This window comes from Alligator sinensis, unplaced genomic scaffold, assembly GCF_000455745.1.
Source record: "Alligator sinensis unplaced genomic scaffold, ASM45574v1 scaffold29_1, whole genome shotgun sequence".
Classification (NCBI taxonomy): Eukaryota; Metazoa; Chordata; order Crocodylia; family Alligatoridae; genus Alligator; species Alligator sinensis.
The window spans coordinates 2,186,521-2,198,081 of NW_005841933.1; the positions used below are offsets into that span (position 1 = coordinate 2,186,521).

Consider the following 11,561-nt stretch of genomic DNA (forward strand, 5'->3'; position numbering starts at 1 on the left):
CACCTCCTGCCGTTCAACCCCATGCCACCACCTTCCAAGAATAGTGGGGAGGGGGGTGTGGAGGGGAGCTTGCATGTGGTGGTGGGCTGCCACCGGTAACCCCTCTCTCCCCTGTTCCCCACCACCACCTCCCTGCTGGCTTTTGTTGGGTGGGGGCACCCCACTCCAGCCCCTGCCTCCAAGAAGCAGATGCTGGGGGGTGGGGCAAGGCCAGCCCCACCCACCCCCACTCCATCCCCTCTGTCATGGCAGGGCTCTGGTCCCTCCTGCCTCTAAGGAGCAGGGCCAGGGGTGGAGGGCGGGGCAGGGCCAGCATCGTTGGCCCCACCCCGCTCCAGACCCTCAGGCCCCACTGAACCACTGTCATAGTGGTGCTCCGCCACATGTCTTTTTCTGTGCAGAGCACTCTGATTGGCTGCTGAGACAACCAATTGGAGTGCAAATAAAGTGTTACGGACAGACATACAGACAACGGCTTTTATAATATTAGAATACTCAAAAAGAGTGAGAACTAATATTGTAATTTTTCTGTTGCAAGGAACACAGAAAGATCACAACAGGTCAGAATGCTTTTAATACTATGGATTCTTATTTCAAATATCTGGGTTGGTCTTGTGCATCATGGTTGCTCACCTAATAGTGCATTGTGTGGCACCCTCAACAGGCTCTCAAGGCACCCCAGAGTAATGCAGCACACCCTGGTTAAGAATCACTGGTGTAGAGAACTTAACCAAAAATTTGTATTTTCTAAATCATTTGCCCCTAATTGTTTTGCTCTTAATTCATCAAAAAAAAAATTGTAATACATGACATAGGGAAACAAGGTTGCTGTCACAACCAAATTAAGTAGTGCCCATGTCACAAGCAAGTAAAACCATTTAAAACAGGTTTTTTTTATACTAGGTTAGCTAAGGGTTAACAATAATGATAGTAATCGCTTTTTGCTGCGCATGTCAAAAAGAAATGTATTGTTGCACCACTAACAGAGATAAAAACTTTTGCCTTCTTTGCTTTATATAAATTATTATAATTGGTCAAAGAAAACAAGGAGTAACCCTATGATAACACCCTAGCAAAGACCGCTAGATAATTGGCGATTCTAATTAAATTTATGAGGTGGCGAAAAGCAATCGGCTATTACACAAATAAAACCCGTCTTCACTTCCGTGAAGAACGGGAGACCTCCGCGCACACCTAAAAAACCTCTGAACATATGCGTGAGAGTAACTGACAAATTAATCACTTGTCAGTTTCCCCCGTCTCGACTCAATTCTCAGACGTAAATCGACGACCTGCCAGCCCGACCGTTTCTCTGCCCAACCACTAAACTCTTATGCAGACCGACCTACGAACTTTAAGCTATAACTAACCAAATATCTTTAACCTCTGTCTTTCACCACCTTGACGGCGTGAGTAAATAATCTTGCTTTACAACCGATAAGCGTCCGCCTAATTAATTCCACTCCAAGCATCACAAATACCCGCCTGACGGCCTTCTAAGGCCCCGGACCCTTATCTGCCCTGGTGGGAGTCAGGAAGAGCTGCTGGCCGGCTGCCCTGTGTCTCGACAGTTGCAAACATCAACAAATGAAAAGAACCTGAAATGATCAAGTACACTTCTGACTGCAAAAACAATCCATCTAAATTGGAAGGTATAAAAATCTCATCTCCCCCAAAGGCCTATATTATACAATGAGGTAAGTGTCTTCAAATATAACTAGGGATGCTGGGTGTCAACTCCACACATCGTAAAGGACCTGGTTTTCAAGAGACGGATGCTTAGAATTCTTTGGAAAACAAGCCTCCTTATCATGTCAAGTTAGAACACTGGTTTTCAACTCCTTAGACTCAAAGCACCCTTGCTTAGGCTCAAAGCAACTCTTGGAAAATGCCAGCTCTAAGCTTTCACTTATTTTTGACCACTGAAAAGATCTTCAGTTGTAAAGAACTCAGACCACAACAGGTCAGAAAGTCTGGACACTGAGGATTCCTGTTTGAATTCACTGGGTTTAGTTCATGAATCGTATGTAAAAGTTCACATACTTAAAATTGTGCATGGCCCCATGGCAACCTTAAAAGGGTCTCTCAGCACCCTGGTTGAGAATCGCTGAGTTACAACTCGATGAAAATTCACTTTCTGCAGCAAAACCTCTAGATTAACCCATTGCATATGATTCTATGCAAGGCAAAACACAATTTAATCATAATAGCCATGGGATCTTCCCTGAATTAATAGCATATCTTTTTCATTGCCTCATGTCACAACTCTGTGTACTGTATAAGACACTGTTTAACATGGCTGTGACCAACCCCCAAAGATCTTATTTGCTGGATCAGTAACAATGTGTTTGGGAAACTAAGCCCTAATTCTGAGGCCTGATAAAAAAGCTAGTTATAAAAGTACCTCCAATCTGTCTGAATGCTGTTTCTTATTTTAAACTGAAATTTATTATCTCTATTTTTTCAAGATGCTTGCTATATAATTGCAACTGTTTCACTTATTTTATATAACTTGCCCCAGTATTCCTGAACCTTTGTCTATGTTAAGTTCCTGAAGAGAAATTCCCTCTAACATGAATTTACAGTTCTGCTACATCAATACTTTATAAAAACAAGATTTCTTAAAAGAACAAATATGAATCTATATTATAGGGAGAAATGAACTTACTCTATCAGTTGATAGATGATATGCTTCTGTATGCCAAAAGAGTTTTATATATTAAAGGGAGCATTTGTGGTAACAGCTAATACCATTTTGCCCAAGGCCAATGTGTACACTGGGGAATCCATTATGTAACTATACAATTCCAGTTGAAAGAGAAACTTTTCAGTTTCAGCTTTTCAGTTTTCAGCTTTGAATGGGAAGGAGGCAGAGTTTTCTCATCCAAGGTTTTTGACTCGAGCATTATATTTAAAAGGCTAATGGCAAGAGTCATGAAGAACAGCATTATCCCAAAAAAGGGGTAGATCCTTATAAGAGGATCATTGTGGGCTGATCCCTAAACCTGCAGACACCTCGATTTCCCCCCCCCCCCCCCCCCCCCCGCACATGGGGGTCCATCTAAACTAATCCTGCAAGGTCATTAATGGGACTTCAAACACGCTTCACCAAATTCTGCCTGAGGTTACATTTGTGCAAAAATTGGATTTCAAGGACAGTGCAAGGAAGCAATTCAACATCTGGTCCACAGTATAGCAAATATGCATCAAACTAAACGTGCCTAGCAATAAGATGATAAAATATTATCATATTAATGTTCAACATCTTACAGGGATATCAGTAGCTAACTTGTATGATGTCTTGGTGCTGGACAAACAGGCATTTTTAAATTATTGTTAAAAATTCAATAGCATTTCCTTCTCTAATAAAAAGGATTGTTCTAAGTAGTTTTGTAAATGGGTCAGTCTATATCCTAAGATAAAACATTTTAAAGGCTTTGTATCTGTTCATTACACTAAGAAATATCAGAAGCAGTGATAGCTACCACACCATAACCATTCCATTTCTCATCTGTAAAAGATCAAATAGTTTAACAAATGAAATTTAAACCAGTTATGCTCTAATGTAAAACACATGTCAGGAAATGAATTTCTCTATAAAACATCATTTGAACATATCTACTGTCCAGTAAAACAGCAGGATGCTTGCCAGCATAAAATAAAGTTAGTGGTGTACTTTTCTTTTCCACTTTAATAGGCAATATTAAACAGGAAATGCAGTCATACTAGTTAACAAGACAAGTGTCTGGCTATTTAAATGTTTCTCTTGAGGAAGAGGGCTTAACTGCAGGAAAATGGGCATACAATTTTGACATCCTTTCTTCCTCTTCCTTCCCAATACACACCCTAATTTGCTCCTTGGCTAACCTTATTTGACAAAAAGCACTTAACTTCATGTTGAGTAACAATTAAAGTTTATTACAGAAAACCAAATTTGATACAAATGATAGAGAATCTTTGAGGAAGATACTGGCCATCCACAACAGTAATCTATTGGCACACTGCGAAGTTGAGGGGAACACAGGTTAAAATACAAATGTTTAGAATTGGACAGGTAGAAAGTTTCAGTCCTTTTTCCTTGCCCCTGCTATTTATTTTATCAACCTTCAACAGGTGATACGACTAGTGTATTCATCTTTAGTAATGCAATATAGATATATTGTTTCACCTTTCCAAAGAAATATATAGACCAAGCAAGATAACACAGAGGGAAGCAACTGTTGAATACCTGGGATTTCAAGCTAAACAGAGAACATAAATTAACCAACTTCTGTGATCAGAAATAAAACAACATATGTAAATCATTAAATATAAATTAAGTGTAAAAAATGATAAAAGGTGTCAAGGAAGTTGAGGCAATAGCACTAAACCTTACTTCTTCACTTCCTTTCCTTCCACAGATCTCACTCAGCCCTCCACACCTTTTTGTGTCTCCCAAACCACAGCTTCCCCTTTTGCTTCCCCAGGGTCAATGTACTGAACAGAGATGGTAAGTCAGGAGAGTAATTTAGCGGCATCCAAGAAAACAAGTAAGCTAGCAGAACTCAATAGATTCATCAGCTTGTTTTTGCTGAAGGAAAAAATTATACAAGGGAACAATCCTTTGTAGCTAGGGTTGGATTTTCAGAGGAACTAGAGTGCCCAACTCTCCTTGAAATTTAGAGGAAGAGATTGCAAAAATCTAGAACTCTTGGTTCAGAGATGGTAACTTTTATAAGACTAAGAAATAGCAAAAAAAAGTCTTTTTCTGCAAGCTTTCAGGCTCACATGCCCTTCATTTGGCACAGGGAAAATTTAAAGATGGTAAAGAGTCCCCATAGGTAGGAAATAAACTTCATTTTTGCACAGAGGGAGTTGAAGATGGAAGTCTGTCTTTCTGGGTCCGTGCAAGTGTCTGTGTAAGTTGCTCTTTATTGTTGTGTAGATCAGGCAGGATTACTTCCCTGTTGGTGTCGGATGGCATGCAGGGAGGTTTTTAGAAATCTTTCTTGTTGTTCAGCAGTGAAGTTTTAAAATCCAAAATTGGCTAAAATTCGTCATCTTCCATGGTTCAGGGATGTATTTAGTGGCCGTGTTGGTCTGAGGCAAAAAGAAATGCAAAAAATGTGTGAGAGCCCAAAAGCTTGCAGAAAAAGACAATTTTTATGTGATTTCTTAGTTGGTCTAATAAAAGGTCTCATCTCTGAACCAAGAGTTCTAGATTTTTGCATTTCTTTTAGTCTCAAACAAACACGGCTATCAAATACATCCCTGAAACAGAGGAAGAGATTGACATTTTCTTTTCATTACTAGAGAAGAATTACTGAAAAAGTTATTCATAATGGGTTGTTTGGTTTTTGTTAATATCTATTTCAACTAATTAACAAGACAACTATGTTAAAGCTACACCACATCCATGAGTACATTAATTTCATGATACAAAACTAAGACCACAAACAGGTGTCCCTTGCTTCTGTTAGAGGGCAAGATTTGATACTTACCATACCTATAAACTAAAGCACAAGCAGAGAAAATTCCACTAAAAATTGTTTTCCTCACCAGGGCTTCTGAGTTGTTTGAGTTCTTTATATGCAGTGAAGGAGGAAGAAAACTGTTTGTTTCCCTCTTTAAGCCATCTTTAAAAAATGAAAGACTAGAACAGAACAGCCAAAATCTATGCATCTTTGAAAAACTAATACAGGGATGAGAGAGACCTAAAATACCAAATACCTAATATTTCCTTTACTTGAACAATCCAAAATAAACCTGGAGCTACTGAATGCCTTGATGAACTTACCTATTTGATATTTTAGCTCTGTTATAGAATCAGAGAAAATTAGGGTTGGAAGGGAGGTCATCTAGTCCAACCTCCTGCTCAAAGCAGGACCATTCCCAACTAGGTCACCCCAGCTAAAGCTTTGTCTAGCTGGGTCTTCAAACGCTTCAAGGATGGAGATTCCACTGCCTCTCTGGGTAATCTGTTCCAGCGTTTTACTACCCTCCTAGTGAGAAAATTCTTCCTAATATCTAACCTAAACTTCCCTTGCTACAACTTTGTTCTGTCATCTGCTACCACTGAAAACAGTCTAGCTCCAGCCTCTTTTGAACCCCACTTCTGGTAGTTGAAGGCTGCTATTAAATCCCCTCTGTCTCCTCTTCTCTAGAATAAGTAATCCCAGTTCCCTCAGTCGTTCCTCATAAAAGTCATGTCCGTCAGCCCCCTCACCATTTTTGCTGACCTTGGCTGGACTCTCTCTAATTTGTCCACATCCTCTTTATAGTGGGAGGGCCCAAAACTGAACACAGTACTCCAGATGTGCTGGAGCTCACCAGTGCTGAATAGAGGGGAATAATCACTTCCCTTGACCTGCTGACAACACTATCAGTGCAGCCCAGTATGCTTCTAGCTTTCTTTGCAACAAGGGCAAAGGAGGTCCTTATTGAACCTCTTAAGATTTCTTTTGGCCCAATTCTCCAATTTGTCTAGGTCTCTCTGAATCCTAGCCCCACCCTCCAGTGTATCTACTACTCCCCCCAGCTTGGTGTCATCTACAGACTTGCTATGGGTGCACTCTATGACTTGGAAAATGGCATTGGTGAAGATATTGAACAGAACTGGCCCCAGGACCAACCCCTGGGGCACTCCAATTGATACCAGCTGCCAACTAGACATTGAACCACTGACTACTACCCTCTGAGCCTGATGATCCAGCCAGTTTTCTACCCACTTTACAGTCCGTTCATCCAGCCGGTGAATAATATTTTACCAGTTACCAATATATACTTTACCAGTCCCCCCAAAAAAATATAAACAGCAGCAGCATCTTCAGAATATACATACATTAAATAAGGAAAACAAATGGCAAAAACTCTCAGCTAGGAAAGAAAGAAGTCTAATCACCATTGAAAATATGATTACTCAGTCTTTTCACAACAAAAAGAAAAATAATTCAGTTCTGCAGAACAGAAATCTAACCTCCTGTCGAAAGTTATTTGCTGTTCTCTCCAGATGATCCATTTTTCTTTTGGATTTCATTGTGCTGTAACAAAAAACAAATGAAAATTACCATAATTACTACAACTGAAAGGCATTAATGTTCCTCTTAATGGTGTTTCTATTAAAAAGGCAATTTACCATATTAATCCATCCCCAGATTTCAGATCACAGAAATCTAAACAAGAATTAAGATTAATGGATAGTATAATTTATCTTGTATTTAAACACAAAATCTTAATATTGTGCTTAAAATATAGCCAGGTGATTAGAATATTTCTAGTCCTTTAAAGCATGATTGGTTTATATTATAACAATATTATTTTCTCACACTCTTGGAAAAATAAAATATTTAGCAGTGTTTGTAAAGTGATAACCTACCCGTTGGCTGTGCAGTAACAAGAAGCCGAGTGCCTCAACCACAATAATGCAGAACGAGCAGGAAAAATCCTAGCAGTACTTTGCAGTAACTGAGGAACAGCAAAAACTACAGAAAAAGCAGGGTGGACCATGATGCTCCTTTTTCAATTACCAGCTCCTGAGAAATCAATTTAAAATAATGATGTAGTAAGTACTTCTTGCTCAGCTTGCTTGATTTCACCTATAGCTCAAGAGGCATTTTTCCGGTTTTGAACAGCTCGGAATCTCCAAATACTCAATGACAACTTTTTTCCCTTATCCCAACCTATAAAACACGGCATGTTTTAATGAATTCTATGTTCTGTAGCCAACGAGGATTTCATTCAAAATTGACCTTTTTTTAGTGATCCATGTGTAATCCCAGGAATGTGCTCATCCCAGGAAACTCACAAAGGAGGGTACCCACACCTCCAAAACAAAACCCACAAGCAATATTGTTATAGACTCAGTACAGAAAACAAGGATTGAACAGCCCTTCAGGTCATCGCTGAGGCACAACGATGAAGCATAGTGGAAAAACTATAGTGTACTGCCTCTGTTCTAGCTGTTCTGTTGATAAGTAAAGGATTTCAGTATTTATGGCTACTAAATTGGACCCTTTCACAAGGATTAATTCAGCAGCTGCTAAACCTTTTACTTTCTTGTTCTTCCTTTATTCAAAAACAACTTCATATTGTTTCAAAATATTAAAATATGGTTTTAAGACTCCAGCCACCTTACTCCTGACAAAACAGCTACTGCAACTAAAAAAAGGAAAGAAAACCAAGTCTATTACTAGATAACCAAATCAGGAAAGCTCATTAGTTTAAATGGTCCAGGAAGAGGCCCATATGGGATGCTTACAAATGCCTTTACTTTTTGATGTTAGACTACGATATATTTTTTTAAATATCATTTCTAGAGTGTTGCCCCTTGCCTCTCTACCAGCTTTCTTAAACTCTTACTCCCACTTAAAAATAATTATGCTGTATTCCTGAAAAGTACACCTTTTTCATTTTAGAAGGATTTTTGTTTTTCATTTTGTATTCTTTAAAACAGCAATGATCTAGCATGTTTGACTGATTTATACTGTATGCTCATAAGCTTTAACCAACAGCTGCATTGGCTGGTCACTTGGCAATTTTATCCTGCTTATAATCTTGTGCAAATGGAAGACTGGGCTTTTCATCATTTCTGAGACATCTCAGAAATGGAAGGCATATAATACTACTCTTCAAAGTGTATAGTTTTAGACTTCAGAAATGTCTGCTATTGTTTTAACTGTACTTGAATAGTGATAACATAGCATTTAGGGCTGCTTGCAGATGTTTAAAAAACCCCACCAAATAAGGCGATTTAAATTCAGCGTGCTCCCACACTGAAACCAGTATGTGCCCAAAAGAGGCAACATGTTAGTGGGACCCAGCTTGCCCAATGGCTGTATAAATTGGGTGTATTAGTGGGGCTTTTTTGGTGCTTTTATCTAATAGCTGATTGACTTGGCTTTAGATAAAAGTGCCAAAAAGCCCCGCTGAAGTGCCTGATCTATACAGGCACTGCAGAGCCGGGCCGAAGTAACACGCTCCTGCTTCCCATAAAGCACAGGATTTTGGGGTTTTTTTTAACACCTGCAAGTAGCTTAACTTTTAGTGCCCCGCTACTCTTTAATATTGAAATTTACAGAGATGGGTTTTGTTATTAAATATCAAAAAGGACTCTCATCTTTTTATTGTAACATATACTATAGAATAGATTACTGATGAGCAATATTGCAAGCATTAAAATACCTAAGCTGTTTTTAGCAAGACATGGTACAGGCCCAGTTAGGCAGTCATGTTCAATCATACCAGCCTGCTTTGCAATTCTGTGAGCCTCAAGCGTTCAAAAAAAAAAAAATCATTCGCCAGGCCCCAAAATATGAGATTTGTTTACAAAAATCTGATGGTTTTAAACCAAAATACATGTTCATTCTATATACTTGCCTTCTGTTTTCAGAGAGTCCACAGTACATTTGCTTCATGTTTTCAAGCTTTGCTGCACGACAATGAAGCCTAAAAATTTTTTTTAAAGATAGTGGAGTCTCTTAGAAAACTGTTTATTATGGTAAATGGGACTTTTGTGATATCAAGTGTTTTTCTTAAACTCAAGAAAAAAGTCATGGGAATTAGAAGGCTGAGAGGTAAAGGACTCAAGGCAAATGAAGACTTCAGTCTTCTTTTGATGAAGCTTCTTTTCTGATTTCATATCCTTAAAAAAAGGGCATGCAAGATAATTTCTACTAACAACAGTGACATCTGCTGGTAAGTAAATGGACCAACTTCAGAATCCCATCACAACTTTTGAGCATCAGTGGACTTATTTATCTTAAATGATTATGTGTTGAATGCATTTGGCTCCCCTCAGCAATGTAAAGTTGAAGCAAGCCCTGTTTACCCCATCACTCCTTCGTGCAATTATGCCAGGGCAGGTATTTTTCAAAGTAAGATTGTAAAAATAGTAGTCATTTTAATAATGAAGCTGGATACAAGGACAGATGGTAAGGCGGAGGCACCCAGGAGATTAAATGGCTGAGAGAGGCATGAACATTTGTAGGCTACATCCTAATTTGGCAAATGCTACAGTTCTTTCCTAGCATGTGAGAAACAACTATATTTTCCCCTCACATATTTCATAGACAATAGGGCTGGAAAGGACCTCACAAGATCAGCAGGTCCAGCCTCCTGCCCAAGGGGCAAGTCAGCTGGGGTCAGATGACCCCGGCAAGATCCAGGCATTTCTTAAAGGTACCCAGTGCTTGCACCACTTCTGGTGGGAGTCTATTTCAGACTTGGGAGGCTCAGACAGTAACTAAGTATTTCCTTATGCCCAGTCTAAAGCGGTCTTCCAGCACTTTGTGACTGCTAGCCCTCGTCTTCCCTTGGGGTGCCCTGGTGAACAGAGGCAGACAAGGTTCCTTGGGTGAATCTGATATCTTTTATTAGACCAACCCAAATAGTTGGAAAATAATTATTAGGCAAGCTTTCGGGTTCAAAAACCCTTCGTCAGGCTAAGGAAGTTTCAGCAGTTGGTGTGTGCTCTTCCTGGATGGAGTGAAAAGTAAAGAAGCCAGGGGCTGGGCTGGTATGCATGTAAGACAGGTAGTCAGTGAAAATGTAGACTGAGGAGGTCAATGGGTGAGAGACAGGCTGGGGAGGGAAGAGAGAGACGCTCCCCTGGTTCCTGATGCACACCCTTTATACACTAATAGGCTGCCACCAAGTCACCCCAAGGCTTCACTTCTCCAGGCTGAAAAGTATAACACGCACATGTAACATGCACCTGCCCCCCAAAATTGGGGTGTGTGTTTGAAGTGGGGAAGCTCTTTGCCATCTTGGCAGGCAACAAGAGTCCTGCTAGCCCCCTCGCAGCCCTAGCTATTGGTTGAGCACCGCCACTTCTGCCTGAAACAGCAAGGCAACCATGGGCAATATCTTAGGGAGGTGGGTGACAGGAACCGGGGTGTAGAGCTGCTTCCAGACGGCTAGAACAGCCCACTACTCTGGGGTCCAACCTGTGTGACACAGAGTAAGTCTTCCTGGGGGCACAGAGCGTCCAGGAAGTGGGGCCGCAAAGGTCACCGGCTGCCACACCAGGAAGTACCTGGCCGGGCTGCGCCGCCGGGAGCACTCGCTCCACGTCCGACTGGAACTCTTGTTCCCCCGCGTTCCACCCCTGCCGCCCAGGGCGGGCTTCGGGGCTACAATGCGGGCGGGCGGGCGGCTGCCTGTCGGAACCAACGAGTCTCTCCGGTGCCCCCCTCCCCCACGCTCCACGGGCGCGGTCCCTTCCCCCCACCCCTTCGCGCACAGCTCCGGGGCCGGGAGCCGCCAACAGGAGACAAGGGCCCTGCCCGCTACTACCCCTCCTCCCGCGTGCAGACCTGGCACCCAACGGCCCTACCGGCACCACGGCCGCATCACGTGATGGGGGAAGGGGAACTCACCGCCCAGCGCCGCAGTCACGTGACAAAGGTCGCGCGCACGCGAGCTGTCTTCTTTCATCCCACCCCCCACACCGCAGCTGTCTAAGGGGTGGGAGGGGCTGGTCCATGTGTGCACTGCACTGTGCTGTCACCTGAGGGTCCAAGAGCGTTGCTACCTAGGACGCATGCGCAGTGAAGGTTCTCTTGGAGTGCGGGGGAATGCTAGTG

The 11,561-nt window shown here is 41.5% G+C and overlaps 1 protein-coding gene across 4 annotated transcripts in view; it reads right to left on the reverse strand.

Annotated features, from left to right (window-relative positions):
* OXNAD1 (oxidoreductase NAD binding domain containing 1) overlaps positions 1–11,552 on the reverse strand; it is a 36,500-nt gene extending 24,948 nt beyond the window's left edge. Inside the window, exons 1-3 of one of the 4 annotated variants that reach the window (XM_006019575.2) lie at positions 11,486–11,552; positions 7,355–7,511; positions 6,956–7,019 (exon numbers count right to left, since the gene is read on the reverse strand). In XM_006019575.2, coding sequence (XP_006019637.1) covers positions 6,956–7,019; positions 7,355–7,485 — 195 coding nt within the window. In that variant the 5' untranslated portion in view covers positions 7,486–7,511; positions 11,486–11,552. The other 3 variants (XM_006019574.3, XM_006019576.3, XM_014517954.2) reach the window with 3 other exon arrangements.
* Between the last annotated feature and the right edge of the window lie 9 nt (positions 11,553–11,561).